At 49.9% G+C, this 16,804-nt stretch overlaps 4 protein-coding genes across 4 annotated transcripts; 1 reads left to right on the forward strand and 3 right to left on the reverse strand.

The window, feature by feature from the left end:
• Positions 1–3,273: 3,273 nt before the first annotated feature.
• AYO21_05181 (hypothetical protein) lies at positions 3,274–5,745 on the reverse strand (the record flags this gene model as incomplete). Its single annotated transcript, XM_022655151.1, has 1 exon — positions 3,274–5,745. The coding sequence occupies one exon, from the start codon at positions 5,743–5,745 to the stop codon at positions 3,274–3,276; it is 2,472 nt and encodes an 823-aa protein (XP_022512432.1).
• A 2,680-nt stretch (positions 5,746–8,425) lies between these two features.
• AYO21_05182 (hypothetical protein) lies at positions 8,426–9,619 on the forward strand (the record flags this gene model as incomplete). The annotated part of the gene is made up of 1 exon (XM_022655152.1): positions 8,426–9,619. The coding sequence occupies one exon, from the start codon at positions 8,426–8,428 to the stop codon at positions 9,617–9,619; it is 1,194 nt and encodes a 397-aa protein (XP_022512433.1).
• Positions 9,620–10,030: 411 nt separating this feature from the next.
• AYO21_05183 (hypothetical protein) lies at positions 10,031–13,843 on the reverse strand (the record flags this gene model as incomplete). The annotated part of the gene is made up of 6 exons (XM_022655153.1): positions 10,031–10,157; positions 10,409–10,605; positions 10,787–10,858; positions 11,820–13,128; positions 13,175–13,715; positions 13,786–13,843. 6 exons carry the CDS (start codon positions 13,841–13,843, stop codon positions 10,031–10,033), a joined length of 2,304 nt encoding a protein of 767 aa, XP_022512434.1.
• Positions 13,844–15,198: 1,355 nt separating this feature from the next.
• Positions 15,199–16,386, reverse strand: AYO21_05184 (hypothetical protein; the record flags this gene model as incomplete). The annotated part of the gene is made up of 1 exon (XM_022655154.1): positions 15,199–16,386. One exon carries the CDS (start codon positions 16,384–16,386, stop codon positions 15,199–15,201), a length of 1,188 nt encoding a protein of 395 aa, XP_022512435.1.
• Between the last annotated feature and the right edge of the window lie 418 nt (positions 16,387–16,804).

Consider the following 16,804-nt stretch of genomic DNA (forward strand, 5'->3'; position numbering starts at 1 on the left):
TTTTTTTTTTCTTTTTTCTCTTTTATCCTCGCCGCCACCCTCTATATCTACACATGGTAGTTCCTCGGCAGTGTCAGATGTTTTTAAGAGCCAGACCGTATACTCACCGCCTAAGGGAAGCTTCCTTCCCTCATACTTTAAGTTTTAGTTAAGATATACTATTAAGGCATACCTATACCTACCTATACCGATCGCTACCCTCTACCTATCTTCATAGGCCGTTCCTAACACTATCCTATTACCTTCTTTATAGCTTCCTTAGGAACAATCCGCTACTCTCTTTCTCGGAGTAGTAGATAGGATAGTTATTTTCGTAATAGACCGTCTAGGATAGTACCGAATATTACATTTTCTTTTCCTATTCTTCTAAGGTAGCTTCTTCCTTAAGTTTATTAATTCCTAATCTACCTATCTCTCCAGGAGATACTATACTTAGGTAGTCCTTCTATACTCCTTTACTCTAGTTATAGGCTACTATTTAGGTCTTCTATAAAGTATCGACCTTTATTTCTTTATAACTAGCTATTCCGTCGTCTATTATATATAGCGTTAGACCGTTCTTATAGTTTCTCGTACGGTATCTAGATTTTCCGTATCTATAGTATAGGTCGTTCTTCTTACGTTTCTATCGTTCCGACTTAGATAGCCCTTAGTTTCCCTTCTTTCTAGTATTAGCCTTTTATAAAGTTAAACTTCCTCGTTAGGCTATATCTAGATCTATTAAGTCTCTATATTATTAGCGGCTTCTATAAGTTATCCCCCCTCCGTAAGTACCTCTTCTTTCTATCTATCTCTTATAGAGTTAGTTATCGATCTCGATAGAAGCCTTACGAGTAGACTCCTATCCTATCTTTAACCGAATCCTTTAGTTCTTAATAGTAGATTAAGGCGAAAGCTTTATCTTCCTAATCTAGCTTTAAAGCGTATCGTTAGAATATAGCGAAATACTTAGTAATTAATCTAGTCTACTTAAGTTAATAGATCCGTTAAGTTACTAACTATTCCTCTCCTAGCGTACCGAAGATCTACTTAATACGTTCTTTATATATAGCGAAGTTTCCGAAGATTAAGTTAGTTTCTTCGTCTCGTTATCCTAGGACTAAGCTTAAGTAATCTAATATAAGAGGCTTAAACTATTCGAAGGTAGACCTACGGAGTTAAAGTCCTACGAACAGTACTTTCTCCGTAGCGGTACCGTACTTAGTACGCTATAAGGTAAATACAGCCTTAAGTTAGATAAGGTATATACTAAGCTTATTTCGATCTCTATATAAGTATTCGACCTTAAGGTCGTCCTTCATCTTTACTACTTCTATAGTATTAATCGATAATATATTAATACTAGTAGTTAACGGATTAGGTTATTAAGTAAGCCTTAGTTTAGGTAACTTAAGGTTAGAACTACTAGACATTACTTATCGATACTATTAACTATCTAAGAGGGTAGTTAAAATATTACGAGATGCTTTATACGTAAGGTATCATAGTAAACCTATGTTACGAGGTGCTTTACACGTGAGGTGTCCTTAGTAAACCCGAGGTAGTTTACTTAGTAATATAGCAGTGGGCGATGTAGTAGAGACGAAACCAAGAGTATAGTGTACGGCACTATACGTAAAGCATTTAACCGAGAGAAACTCGATTATTTGTGAACGAGGTTGACTACGCTTCCTGAAGAAGCAGACCTAGCTGGCTATATACTCTAGGTAGGTTTCCTATCTAGGTAAGTCTAGGCATTGCATTGTTGCGAGTATTGCGACTGCACCACTGCAACAAGTGCAACAGAGTATTTCCTGTTCTGGTTATCACGTGTCCTGGGCCAGCCTTGCCAACGAGGCTGCCTTCTGTCCCGCTTGACCTCCCCCGCCCCACGTTCCCAGGTGGCCGTGTGAAGGTCGGTTCGTAACAACCTAAAGTAGTTTACTTAGTAATATAGTAGTAGAGCGATATAGTAGAGACGAAACTAAGTATATAGTACGCGGGGCTATACGTAAAGTACTTAACCGAGAGGAACTCGATTATTTATAAACGAAGTTAACTACGAAGGAGAACTATAAAAACTATCTTAGCTATATAGAAGGAGATTCGTAAGTACCCTATAGTAGTCTATACTACTCTATTATGGTCCTTAGTAGAGTATATAGTCTAATACTTCCCGTATCCCGTAATACCCTATATTACTCTATACTACTCTATTACAGTCATCTACAGAGTATACAATCTAGTGCTACTTTAGGCCTAGCCCTTCCTTAGTACTTTTGCAAGCTTTGTCCCTTACGTCTTCCATGACTTGTCATCCTGCCCCTCTATGGGCCTCTCTCCTGGTCAGGTCGTAATAGCCGGTAAGGGTAACTAATCAGAAGCGTGGCTGTTCGTTCAGTTTTGCTGGTAATACCAGCTCAGCTAAAGCTTCGCTGGATGATAGAATAGAACTAGGACAGGACCACGGTAAGAGTGTTGGAGCAGATACTGTGTAATGCAGCCATACTTTAGGGGCTTCTTAGGCGAGGAGAGTTTTCCAAGTCTCCAGAAGCTGCGTCGTTGTCGTCGGCGAAGGGGTTTGGCATTACGCATACTTGGATGGGTGGACCACGGCACGAGCACTGATCAAAAGTCTATACCCTCAAGAAGAACAGCAAGGGAGTAGGCCCAGCAGAGTTGAAGTCATTGGTCATTTCTTGTTTCCCACCATAACACTACCTCCAATCAAAATGCGTTTTGATCAAGGATAAGTGATACGAGGTCGTAAATGGTCAGGCTACAGAAGGTATGGATCTGTCGTATAATTCCGTCCAAGAACTCTTTGTCTCTTCCATTTCGTCCGAGGAGAGCGCTCCAAGGCTCGTTCCAGCGATTCCAGCACAGTTCATCACCCGCAACTCTCTGGTCGACTGACCATATGAACATATTCGGGTCTCGATGTTCAGTTTTGTACGAGGTGAAGCTTTGTCAGGCAGCACAAAAGCCCCGTTGCCAGAAAGTTGTTTAGCTTCCGCAATGTTCAGCCAGGAGAGAGAAAAATCTCTGGTTGATCGTCAAAGCTCAAGATATCTGATCTCAGATAGTTTGGGCCAACGGACAATAGTGCTTTTGCATGAATGACTTGGGTGAGAAAAGGTATGGCGGTCATTTAGCCCCCTTCCATGAAATGTCGTTAAGCTGCGCAGTCAGCAAGAGCAGTCTCCCCAACAAAGCCAAGTCACATAATTCATCAACGCTCCGAACGCTCGGGCGCTGTTCATAAAGCCATAAATGGTTAGATTTCCCGTTTAATCATTTCTCTGCCTTCTCTTTCGATCGCCAGAAAAGCATGAGTTTGCTCAGTCTGTTCGTTTTCTTTTTGTTCTGTTCGTCCTCGACGCTGTTGTCTGGGACACTTTCAAACTTGAGTTTGCTACCGTGAGAAGAGCCAGGGATAAAGCGATTGAGACTGGCCAAACTCGAACGTTTCCACGCTTGCTGATTGTTCGATCTGGAGGTAGACGGGTCAATCATAGAGGCTGAACGTTGCTCGACAGAGGATCTGGTACCCGCACTGCTGGAGAACCTTGGAACAGCACCGGTGGAAATACTGTCACTCAATGACGGAAGATCGTCGTTGGATACACGAAGTATCAAGTCAGGACTTGGTTCTCCAAGTAATCTCGACGGCCGAGAGAGGGCGTCAAAAGAGATATGATCCGCATCGGGTGAAGACATCATCGAAGCAGATGTGGTGCGTCCGTCTGTGGATGAAGCATAGTGCGACTGGGGTGCCGGATACACAAAAGCCATTGGTGAAGACATCGGTCGTTTTCGAGGTTCAAAATCTTGATATACTGGCGCCTCGATTGTTGAGTTGGACGACCTCGCGCCGACCCGAGAAAGGTCATCGTCTGAGTCAATAATGATAACTCCATCACTTGAGCTGTCACGAATGAACAGACCAAGACCGTCTGCGACTGTTCCATTGGGCGATCCCGACAGAAGCGAAGCTGGAAATTCCTCCCGGCCTCGAACATCCGCAGGGGTGGTCTGTGCAGCATGTTCCTCGGCCAGAAAATTGTCTTCCTCTTCTTCGTCGAAGACATCTTCGGAAAGAGAAGCGTTGCTGCCAATATGATGCAAACCGAAGATGTTGCGATTGACAGCGGGCATGATGGGTGCTGACTCGGTCCTCCTATGGATTGTACCGAAAGCATCCATGGCTCCTCTGCGTTCACTACTATGGAGTTTTGCCAATCGCGAAGCTTGTCTGGCAATTCCTTCTGGTCCGAGCTTTTCTTCGCTTCCGAAAGGCCCCAGAGCAGCATCAAGATCAAGGGTCGGACTCGTAATCTGCTCTTCGTAGGGACTTGGCCTCCAGTCTGGTAATGTCACCGAAGTTTCTGCCGCGGCCCGGACCCTCGTTGCGACAGGCGAGGGATCACGAATCACAATTGTGTCGTCAGCATCAAAGATGTCGTTAAGCCGATCACTGGGGGTCCTCGTGAGGGGTGGCGGCACTGGATGGCCCTGTGGTTTGGTCTTGCTGGATCGCTTCTCTGATTTTTTGGAGAAGATTCCCGATGTCCAAGTATGATATTTTCGCTTCTTTGTGGTAGATTCACCTGATGATGTTTGAGGTCGCAGATCGTTCCCTAGGCTCTGCACGGCGGGAGTGGCAGACACAAAAACATCCATCGGATCACCCCGCTCAATATGGGGAGTTGTTGATGGGGAGCTACTACCGGAGTGGCTGAACCAGAAGTATTTCTTTTTATTGGGAGGACTGCAGGAGCTCAACGTTCCAGGCGATCCCGAGGCTGACAGAGGGCGCTTTGGCAGATTAATCAGAGATAAACTCTTCGTCTTATCGAACGCCATTCCTGGAGACAGAGTAGAAAGTGCGTCTGCAGTCTGCGGTCTCTCCAGCTCGGGCGAAGTCATTGTGTCATGTGACGGGCTGACGACGAAGGTCGGTCGGGGTATGGGACTGGCAATTGAATTGATGCTGCCAGACAAGGAGTGTCCTCCCCTAACGGTCGAGCTACTGCCTTCAGTCTCAGAGGATATCATAGACAACGGTCTGGGTATGACATCGACCTGATCGGAAAAGCCCACGCGAGGTCGTATCCCAGGGACGCTACCCCTGCGGCGCGGGGACGAAGGAGGAGTCTGGACAAGACTTGACACGGAGTGTCGGGTCATTGGACTGGCGCGAGAGAACGAGAATGCCTGTGCACTATCGCAGGGAGTGGTTGGTGTCGACCCAGCACGTGCCTTAGCCACAGCATTTGCCTTGATCAGCTCGGACGTATCAATGTCAGAGATCGAGACAGCTTGCGAACGACGATGGGCATGTCCTCTTGTTCCAGATATTGGCGGATGAGGACGATACTCGGGCCTTTCAGGACTTGTGCTCACTAGCTGGGGTCCATCAGTCCCGCCTCCGCCCACAAATTCACTTCCACCTCTTCGATGACCACCACGAGAGGATTGCTGAGTGTCGACAAAACTGGATTTTGTTGGACTAGGCGACGTCTGCGAAGGCGTCACGTTCGGAGCGAAGGTGAATGCGGGTAAAGGTGCCGGTTTTGCAGAACGGACAGCACGCTGCTTGTTCAGGGCCATCTCTTGAAGGACAGGATGAGTCGGACTCGAAGTTCGCTCAGCTGGTAGACCGGCACCTGGGTTGAACTTGAATTCAGGCAGCGGAGGAGGTCGGGCAGAGCGACGGCCGGCCTCAACCGTCGTGTCGATAGCATGTTGTGTGGGCGAATCCATTCCTCTTAAATCTGCAGCGTTCTCATCCACACCAGGGTTAAAGGAGAAAATCGGCAGAGGAAGGGTGTTTGGATTTCGAGAATGTCGACGTCTGTGGGGTTGAGGCGATCGAGGAGGAGAACTGGGCGTCGAATCGAAGGGTGACAAAGCTGATACCGAAGCAGGTAGGGAGAGAGAAGTCATAGCTCTATCCTGGCGAGGAAACCACCCAAGGAGACGAAGATGCGTGCTCTGGCCAGCAGGAAGGTGCAAAGTAGAGATATGTCCTAGGTGTCCGAGCACCTGTGGAGGTTGTGGATGCAGACTGGTTGTGAAAGCAGGACTGCCACCATCAGAGGATCGAGGAGGCGATTAACGCTGAAAGAATATGTCTGTGAAAATGAATGTCTTGTACAAAAGTAATCTGGGAGAGTCAGAAACTCTGCGCGTCGTCTTTGCCAGTCGTGTGTGATACCTCAACACCAAAGTCTCGGACACAGAATCAAGGGTCGCAGTTGAATTGAAATTGAAGATCGGTCAACCAAAGGGATGGGAAATTGAGGGCGTTCGCTTGGATGATGAAGGAGTGGACGGCTACCTGGAAGAAAGATCAGTGAAAGATCTTCCTCCGATCAGGAGCCACGAGGCTGATGAAGCCCTTTGAGGGAGCGGGAGCGCGAAGGGTGAGTGAGGAAGAGTGTTGAGGTACAGGTGCGAAAAAAGGACGTAAAATGGGAGATGGGAGGCGGTGGAATTGAAGGGGATGGAGGTGAGCTACTGCGTGTGGCCACTGGCGCCAGTTACCAGCTCCTCTCACATTATTGGAACTGCACGGTGGTCCACCGGGAAACTGGATCGCTAGGCAGGCCAAGTTGCCTGGCTGGGCTTAGGTGCAGATTTTTGGGGCTCACCAGACCTGGTCAAGCGAGCGGCGGCCTTTGCGGTAGGTCCCTCTAGTCCCTTTTCAGCCTGGGCTCTCTCTAACTTATGATGAGGGTGGACGAACTGCTGAGCCAACAAGGGAGAACGAGCCTTGATGAAGCTACATTAGGCTCAGAGCCTGGCAATACACGCACTTGTGGACAGGTTTCACAAACGGCGAGATCTATGTATTATTATCATAGCGGAGACTTCTCTTTCCATACGCGGCATTCATGTCCTTGTACAGCAATGCTCAAGTCAAAAGGAAGGACTCGAAGTATGATGGACACCCACGTTTGATTTTGCCCACCTGACCGGAATGTTGACCGCTTCATGAGTCGGTGGGCAACGCTCGAATGAAGATCATGACAGTTGAAGGCCCCCTTAGCCTGTACCACCCATCAAATCAGCCCAATCTTTTACGAGATTGCTTGCCCTTGCAGCTGCCTCCGTCCTCGGACCTTGCTGCCTCATGCTGTGCAACTTGTTGTTCTATCTGCGTGGTTGAGCGATGTCTTGAGGTTCCTGGAACTCGTGTATGATTACTGGGATTTGCCAGTTGAAGGTAATTCACTCCCTCCATCCCCTTTGTCTTGGGAGAAGCTCTAAAGATCTTCCAGGATCGGCGCAAAACCCAAGCGGCGCAGCCCCTGCTCCTCGCGCTACAACGAGTAGGACGGCTTAGCTGTTACTGAGCGGAGTTCAAGCTCATACGCTTATGCAGGAACTCTCAACCCCGGATCCAGGTCGCTGGCCAACAAGGGAAAAGAGTCTTCCCATCCAGACAAGTCGTTTATCTCGCGTCCCTCAAGGCCTGATTCCGCGCCTCAATACGAGTATTCTATCCACCGGGTATAGCCGTCGAACCGACTTGAACGGGTCGCAAGCCTGCGCAACGTCTACAAGTACAAACAGAAAGACTTTTCTGTGTCAGACATCTCGTAAAAGCTGGAAACCCCGATGGATGCACACTGAAACTCGCCTACTGCTGTCTCCTCGACAACAATCCGAACATCCGTCACTGGTGGTTAGTGGATAGCCCCCAGATAGATGCCCTCGTGCTTCACCGTCCTGATAATGTGGGTGGGAACTCTGGGGTCACCAGGGCTGGCCGTCAAAAGGTGCAATTTTTCATGACCAATGAATCCCCGTAGATGGCTTTGATTCATCTGAGATGTTCCGAGCCACGCGGCAAAAGCCTGAATAGCCGATGCCTGCGGTTGGGAGGCCTAGCTATCAGTGTTCATGCAGGCTTTGCTAGTGACACGGAAGTATCCTGCGAGGGCAAAGAGTAAAAGGAGAAAAAAATTCTCACGCATGCGTATCCTTCGGGGCCGGCATTGGGCTCTACCACTAGTTGCCTGTGAGGTGCCACGCAGATTATTGGTGTCAAGTCGTCTCATCCTGTCAACCTCCATGCAGCGGAGTCGCCTCCTACTTGCGAGTACTGAGTACAGAAACGCAAGCCGCACTTCCAAATGTAGTACTTGCTTCCCAATGACACCTGAAGGTTGGGCGCTATCAAGCCAGGTACTTTTTTCTTTACGTGAAATCCAGCATAATAGAACCCAAACACCAGTAGGAGGACTCAGCCCTCCCAACGCATGTCAGCATATCTGGCAGGTCTCTTGGAAACACAACAGGCCATTCAATCTCGGATTTTTATCCGAAGACTCGCTCCAGCTTGTGGAACGAGTGCGTGATTTTGTCGGTGACACAGCATTTCTGGGAAAAATTCCGGCTGAGCAGTATCTTATCTCGGCCGCACCAATCCGATACAATGGCTCCAGCAAGGAGGCAGAAGGGAGCAGACAGTCGGACACGTCAGACTTCTCAACCACGAGGTCGTGGCGGGGCGAGTGGTAGCACTGGTATAACAGCAATGCGGCAACGTCCCGAAGCCCATGGCTTCATTTTACCCACCGAACTACCACAGCAGATTCTAGACATGTTTCGTCGGGCATTCCCTCTCAACCACAACCAAGTTGATTTGAACGCCACCATTCAGCACGTCAAAGGCCACCTGTTCCAGCGCGACTTTGCTGGTGCATTTGCCAAGCCAGAGTATCTCGATGCATATGCACTCAGGTGGAGTGCAGGCCGTGCCCTCGGGTATACGAGCATCTTCTTGCACGACGATTTGCAAAGAGTTTGGAATGGACCCGGCGAGACTGCGACCGCTGCCCCAAACACAAATGCGAGTCCGCTCGCGACGCCAGCCAGCGCTTGTACCGTAGTTTGCATTGGAGGTGGCGGAGGCGCGGAGGTGGCTGCCTGTGCGGCTACAGCACGAACACTCCCACTAACAACAGGCAGACTATGTGTTCATATCGTTGACATCGCAGACTGGTCAGCCTGCCTTTCCAAACTAGAGAACACACTGTACACACCACCTCCCTTATCATCCTACGCAACTGAGAGCGTCAAGGCAGCGAATAAACCCTTCACAACTCGTGACGAGTTCTCGGTGCGATTTCACCAACATGACATCCTCGCCGTCGATGAGGCTGACTTGCAGAGCATCCTCCGTGGGGCGCATCTCTGCACTATCATGTTTACACTCAACGAGCTCTTCACAGCCTCGATATCGCGCACCACGGCATTTCTCCTGGCGCTTACAGATATCGTGTCCCCAGGCACATGGCTTCTGGTTGTAGATAGCCCTGGGAGTTACTCCGAAGTGACAGTGGGATCGGGGTCCACCGCTCCTCATGGACAGCGAGAAGATGGTGGAGATACAAACACCAAGACGAGACGCTACCCTATGAAGTGGTTACTAGACCACACGCTTTTAGACGTTGCTGGCAAGGCAGCAGAGGGCGGTAGCAAGTGGAGGAAATTGGTTTCTGACGAGTCCAGATGGTTCAGATTGAGCCAGCAACAGCCGCTCAGGTACCCAGTGGAGCTTGAGAATATGAGATATCAGATTCATCTCTACGAGCGGATACAACAGGGGGGTGGAGAAGACACGTAGGCTTGTCTCCGAACACATGCATGAACAAGACAGACACAAAGGGATGGATGGATAAGCCTCGCAATTATTCTATTGGGCAGAATTTTGAACTGCGGCAGGCATGAAGGTTTCCATCATTTTATTTCTGTCACTTTAGGCGGACACGAGAAGAACCCTCCAACTTGACGAGTATGAAACTTGACATGCCCGCTAGAAAGATGCCCATACAGAAACCATTTCAAGAGGTCAAAGATAAGGCTTTCCGCAGGGTGTGGAGGCTCATAGTGTCAGTGCCCTTCCTGCTTTGGATTCAGACCTTGTATGGGTGTTGCCTGGCATATCAACGAACTGCGCATCAGCCGCAGACATAGGAATATTGACTGCATCATGGTATCATGCGCCTTGCATTTGCATTCGCATTCCAACGTGAGTCTAGTCCTCATCCTCGTCACCCTCGTCATTGACAACATTGAAGAAGCGCAGCTCGTAGACGCCCCTTGATGTGGACACCACACGCAGCCAGTCGCGCAGTTGTTGCTTTTTGAGGAATTTCTTGGTCCTAGATTAAGCATCACGCAGTTTTCGTTAGCATCGATACAGTTCCGACAGGCGGTGGTGTCCCCAGGGGGAAAAGGGGCTCGGACAAATGCTCCTCACGCAATATCCAGGTCTCTCTCCGCACCACGGTCGCATACTTTGAATATGGATTGGTTTATGCAACAAGTTGTTTGGAGGAGTTGGTATAGGTGGATTGGCAAGAGGCTTGTGTGGACAGAGAGTTGTGCACAACTGGGTTTTGTTTCTGCTTACAGGTATTTCAAGTAGCGGCCAGAGAAGGGAATGTGCGTGATGACCTCGATCTTGCCGTCGCCGACCTGGTTGATGGTGACATTATCGCCCAAGTTGCCAGTGCGGCCTTCGACCTTGATTCGCTCGTGCAGGAACTTTTCAAAAGCGGAGAGGTCGAAGATCTTGTCGGAGACTGGTTGTGAGCAGTTGATGGTGTACTGTTTCCGTCACAGACATTAGCATAAGCTCCCACACACATCCCTTGTTCGACGGCTGCACGAGGTGATCCGCGAAAAATTTGACACTCAGAACATGCATGCTCAGGCGCATGACTGTGCAGACGTGGATGAATGTGCAGTGGATGTGTTCTTAATTGTTCCATTAACGAACATTGCGTACCTTGTTTGTGACCTTTCCACCTTTTGCGCCAGCTTTGCCCTTCGATGCGACCTTTTGCGCGGTGCCACGAGCCTATATTGAAAAAAATTCCAACCCTCCCGAAGGAGGACGGAGAGAAAACCTTAGCCTACTGCACCCCATTGTGTATATCATGAGGACCAGCAAAGCTGTTCGGTTGGATCGATCGAATCGATTGCCCACATTTGAGTCCCGGCGGTTGTGGAAGGACTTACTTTCACGGAGGGTGCCATTGTTTTATTGCTCTTCTGGTGCAATCGAAGGACGCAAAGAGATCGATATCCTGCGCCTCTAGAAGTGATGCTGAGTTGGTGGGTGAGGAAATTTGGAAATCTGAGTGCGGAACTCCCTTAGAAATCCCGCGCCACAAGAGAAATTGGGGTTTGTGGATTGAAAATTCGCATTACCTGCCCTTCTCGGACAGTAACCTTGGCAATTTTGTTCGCCGGTTGTGAGCCGAGAATTACACGAACAAGACGCATAAACACTCTCATACAACAACCGATGGAACATCAATCACAATACGAATATCATTTCCTAACACTTTCGATTTGAATCACAAAATACAATACTCAAGGGTCGCAAACGACACGATCACAATCACACAGCGTCAACCTGCCATCCGTCCATCGTCGTTGCTGGCCAGAAACCCACCAGCCGTTGACTCCTTTGATGCTCCTTTCTGCGCCATTGCCTTGTCATGCCAAGTCCAATTCATTCGGTCCAGAGAATACACAATATTTTCATGACCTTCAAGATTCACGCTTTGTAGGAAGTTGTTCCATCATCCACTCCCATTGTGGTATTCCAGATGTCAATGTACATGTCCCCAGTCGGAATGAGTGACTCCATAATTCGCCGATGCCTCTCGCTCATGGGCGGTGTCGGTCGCCCCCTTGTCGTTGCAGTATGGTCATAATGAAATGCTCAGCTGGTCGTGGAATTCGCAACACTACCGCTTCACACCAACCGGTCCATGACTGGCACTGCCAACACGGCCACTTGTCTTCCTGACCTTCATCTTATCCTCAACTCCGCTGCGCCGTGGTGACTCTCTAAGCGATCGAGTCTTCGGAACGCCCATGGTACCCATTCCACTAGCAGATCGTGGGGTCTTTGGTCGGGCAGTTCCAGGTGGGTTCTTCTCACTCATAGTACTGAGCTTTAAATTCTCCTGTTCCTGGGCGAGCTCGTCCCATATGGCGTTTGTATCCTCTATCTGGAAGTTGATATCCCCATCGTCTTCGTAGATACCCATCGTGTCGCCCACGTCAAAAGTCTTGGTCATAGTTGTCGTGGTAGTGGTGTATGAGACGCTGCGAGCTTTGCCTTTACTACCAGGACTCTTGCTATGGCTTCGGCGGGACGCCGCTCGTTGTAGAATGAGCTCCTCTTCGCTTTCTGCGCCGTTCGTACTAACTCGGTGCGTCTCCACTGTGGCGACTTCGCTCTCAGACTTGTTGCCATTGATACGCACGGTACCCGAGGACGACCGAGCATATGGGTGACTTCGAGGATCCATTCGAGCATACTTTCGAGGTTGACCCGGTGTTGGCGCAGGGAGGTTTTCGTCCTGATAAGCTCCAGCAGTCGAGACGTCATTGCCATCGATTTCGCCCAAAGCAGTTCTTTGGGTGCTTGAGCGATCTGGAGTCGCCGTCTGTGCTGCACCAGAAATACGTATGGGAGTCTTCGCTGTCATGACGCGAGGAGTCGAGGGCTTATTCAACTCCATTTTTGCCTTCCACTGATCTTCCAGGTACCATTCTCGAAACTGTCCCTGATTCAGATGCAGCCAGTGCTGTTGTGGTCCGACCACCATTCCAGGACGCATGAATCGCATGAACGAGATGACTTCATTTGCAGTAAAACCGTGGCGGTAGATCAAATAGGCTCCGATCAAGCACCCGGTTCTGCCGAGCCCAGCCTTGCAGTGGACCGCGATAGCTTTGCTCCTTGCGATGGTGTCATGGGCCAGCTTGATAAACTTGCGGACAATGGGAAGGGCTGGACACGTTCCATCTTCGAAGATCATATCAATGTGTTGAATACCAAGAGCAGTAAAGTATGTTGGACAGTAGAGTTCTGAGTTGAGTCGAACAACCAAACCAACGTCACGTTGGACGAAATGAGCGAGGACGTTCTTGAAGGGCAGGGGTATCCTGGCACGCTGAACTTCTGGTATACAAGATGGCAGCGTTGCATAGGCTGGGGATGAGATGGGAATGGGTGTGGTTGGCTCAGATTGAGGAGATGCGAAGGCAACAAATTGGGGGCAGATCCAGTTGAAATCTCCCTGGTCAACTCGTTCGAATCGCTCGTATCTAGACACATTAGCGGTCGGCCCCAGAGGTTAGTCGAGCGACATACTCTTCGAGATTGAACTCCTTGAGCTGACACAGATTTTCTTCTTTGGCTTTCCAGACGCCATACACCACATCCTGAATGTTGAGAATAAAATCGGCCTGGCTGTACCCTGCGTCTCGGAAGGGCATGTATGGAGGATCAGCTTGAGCAATAGGCGCAAGAGCAAGATGAGGAGGCCATGCTTGAATCAGGACCATATAGCATGCGACAAGACACGCAGCGTTCGCTCGACTCCTGGCGTCAGCCCTGCTCCAAAACACGACGGCTTTGTCGTTGTTGGCTGGGTCACCCAAGATTTCATGGAACTGGACGGCGAACCTATAGAGGTGGCCAATGTGCAGGGGGCCGAAGTCGGCGTGAAAAGCATTGTACAGAAGAGTGTCGTCGATGGTGAAATAGACCGGAGGAGGGCGCAGAGCAGCGGGAACAGGACCCGACTGCGCTTTGGAGGACTTTTTCTGCGGCGATTTCTTTACTTGCGTGGGATACGGGAAAGGAGTATGTTCGTTAGGTGCGTGAATGTAGGATGCGAGGTAGAGGCGATCTGTTGTGGAGAGAGTTGTCAGTGATGCGCATCGCAGTGAGGGGCATTGTTTTGGTTCATGGCTGTGTACCTTGAATGTATTCGATGACCTGGCCGTAACTGGCAGGATGCACCAGCGAGGGTGCCATCACTGCTCACAGTTGACGAGGGATCGCCGACAATGGAATGATAGGATTCCGCACAGGTATTCAATGTCGCAGAAATTCTCGACAAGCTGGGGCGCTCGAGGCTGGAAAGAGGAGAAGCTATAAACAGTCTTGTGGAGATAGGAATGTCTCTAAGTTTGCAGCATATCACGAAGCAAAGGTAGTAGCGAAGATGCAGTAGAGTAGCCTGAGTACGATGGGACCTGGACGAAGACGGCGACAGAGGTTAAAGATGTGGTGCTTTGCAAGAGGAAGCAATGGGTGTATGTCTGAAGAATGCGAAGACCGGGCATGTATGGGTAATGAATGAAACGGGGAAGGGGTGGCAGCCCCAAAGTTCCCAGTGTCCCGTCGTCATGTTTACTTTTCGCCCCTGCATCATGGTATCCCAGCAACCGCTTATCGGGGTTTCAAACCGATCTTCCTGCACCCACTCCAACATCACTGCTGTTTTGCCTAGGCGGCTGCCACTCCTACCTGAACCCAAACATCAATTTCAGATCTTCCCCTCGTGTCTGGCTCTTGATTCTGGACCACCTTGCCTCAACCCGGATTGACTGCCTAGGATCATTCCGCTTCTCTGGATGCGTTGCGGTGCCCTTTTTCCACTTCTGACGACTTGGCCATGGGCACTTCTCAATCCGACTTTCCATGCTCATTGTGCGTTATCAATCTTCCCATCGATTCTTTGCGCAAAGCACTGACCACACTCCCACACAGGGTCATCGATATCCCTCTACTAGACCATCGCCTCGCCTCCACGGCCATGCGCGCCCTACAAGTTGATGCTGAGCTATCGCCATTGGTTCGTCGAGAGTTCACTTTAGTCAAGCCAGGTTCTGTCAATGGTCATACAGTAGAGGGTGATGATGGATCACAAGATGCCCACAGGATTATTCTTCGCACCCAGTATAGCGCAACTACCAATCGCATGCTCCGTGTTGCCGTAAATGGCTTCATGGAGTCTCTAGGCGTTGTCCTGCAAGTCATGGAGGAACTAGATGTGGACATTCTACAATCAAGGTCATGACATTTACACATGATGTTCCCGATTTGTCTCTGGCCTCTTAAGATATGTTCAGTTCGAAACAATGGGCCAATCCATCTTTGGACTGCCGCCTTTGCCCGCACATCAAATCCTTGCCCGAGCTCTCCCCAATAGATAGCAGCTGAGTGATGTCTCGGTGCACCTCTGTGGCGCTGTGGAGAGTCTGGATCTGGCAAACCAAGTTCAATGACATCCGTCCTGGGTCAAGGTTAAGCCTTGGTCGCATAGCGGTCGATAGTTGAGAACTCGACTGACTCCTTCCTTTCGGAAGATGAGACATGGCCCTCCCCTATTCTTTCTTCGACACGTACTCGTCTTCCGTAGAACAGGGCCGTTGCACACTTCCCACGCCACGAATGATGAAGCGAGCATCCGGAACATCACAGCGTGTCCGCGAAATTGCTTTCGATTTATGTCCGGTCGATATTGAGCTGTCGGTGCCAAGAGCAGCACCTCCGTAAGAGACCATGCCGAAGTAATCCGGTAAGAAGACCACCCCTGGGCTGGTGGCGCCTGGGTCCTCTGCCATACAGTCCTGGGAGTCGGGGTCCGTGGCAGTGCCCAGTACGATAGTCGTGCCGTCTTTTTGCCGAGGGAACAACGCGGGCGTTGATAGGAATGTTCTTGTGCTGGTCTTGGGTGCAGAATCCACGGAACAAACTAGGAACTCGACCGTGCTGTCCACTGGAACTATGCTACGCGACCCCAGCTCATGGAAGCCGCCTTGGTCGTCATCCAGGTCTGGAAACACAAGTGATGGCGCGTCGCCGATCTCGAAATCGACAGCTGATTCCAGTGATAAGAGGCCTTGTCTCTTTCCCCAGCCTCCTCCGCCGCCTGAGACCTTGAAGAGCTGTGCTCCTTGCCAAAGCGGTTTCAGTGAGCCCGATTTTTGGGTATCCTTGTTTGCATCCGCATCCGCGTTGAACGATGGAGTCCCTGGTGAACGAATCAGACCAAAGACGAGGAGTGGACCCCGAACCATGCTCGTGGGATTCGACTTAATGTATGCTGAAACGGCTGTCTCGAGCTCTTGAGAGGCAGGGACAGCCTCGCCGTCGACTTCAATCTGACGAAGCACATTTCCCATGGATCGAACGACCTTTCTCGGCTTTGTTAGTGCGTGTAATGGCGCAGATCCGCCGTCTACAAAACAATCTCCCGGGCAGGGAAGGTTCATTTGAAATGATTTGAGAGTCTTTCTGCCAAGATAGCTGATGGTTGGTTCCTCTGACTCAGTGAGCTTCATCCTCCACGAGTCTTGGAAAAGAGTTGTTCGTCGTTCATTGACGAAAATGGTGTTGGCGACGGGTAATGCGACATGCCGCACGGATGGCGCGAGTTGTGCTGCTTGATCCGGAGAGCTCGCTTCAGCGGAGGAGCAAAATTTCAATGTTGTGGCGGAGTTGTTATCTGCTTCCTCAACCCATTCCGATTGGGAATAAACCGATCGGGCGTCGAAATTCTTAGAGGTCATGAAGAGCGCCAGTCCTTCAGTACTAGCCGCCGTTGTAGGGGATTCATTTCCATCTGGATCCCCTTCGATATCAGGAGGGACTGGAAGCGCGTCAACCACAGCAGTGATGCACTTTATCGTTTTCTCAATAGATTTGCCTTTCACAAAAGTTCGGCGGCCAGCGTACAACGAAGGCAGGACATGCTGAAGAAAAGCAGATGGCTCGAGCAGAGAAGCCAAAGACGGTGTAACGAACAGGATCAAGATCTTGACCAAGGATTTGTTGTCACAATATCTGGGCAGCTCTGAACGTAACCTTGCGGGATCCTGTCTCCGTTAGCCAGGGTCTGATATGCTCGAGGGTGGAATCTAGGAATCTCTAAGACATAGACCAGCTCAGCTGCTACTCACCACAAGGGCCGGACTCCTGGTTAACCAG

The sequence above is a fragment of the Fonsecaea monophora genome (genome assembly GCF_001642475.1).
Source record: "Fonsecaea monophora strain CBS 269.37 chromosome Unknown Scaff32, whole genome shotgun sequence".
Taxonomy (NCBI): domain Eukaryota; kingdom Fungi; phylum Ascomycota; class Eurotiomycetes; order Chaetothyriales; family Herpotrichiellaceae; genus Fonsecaea; species Fonsecaea monophora.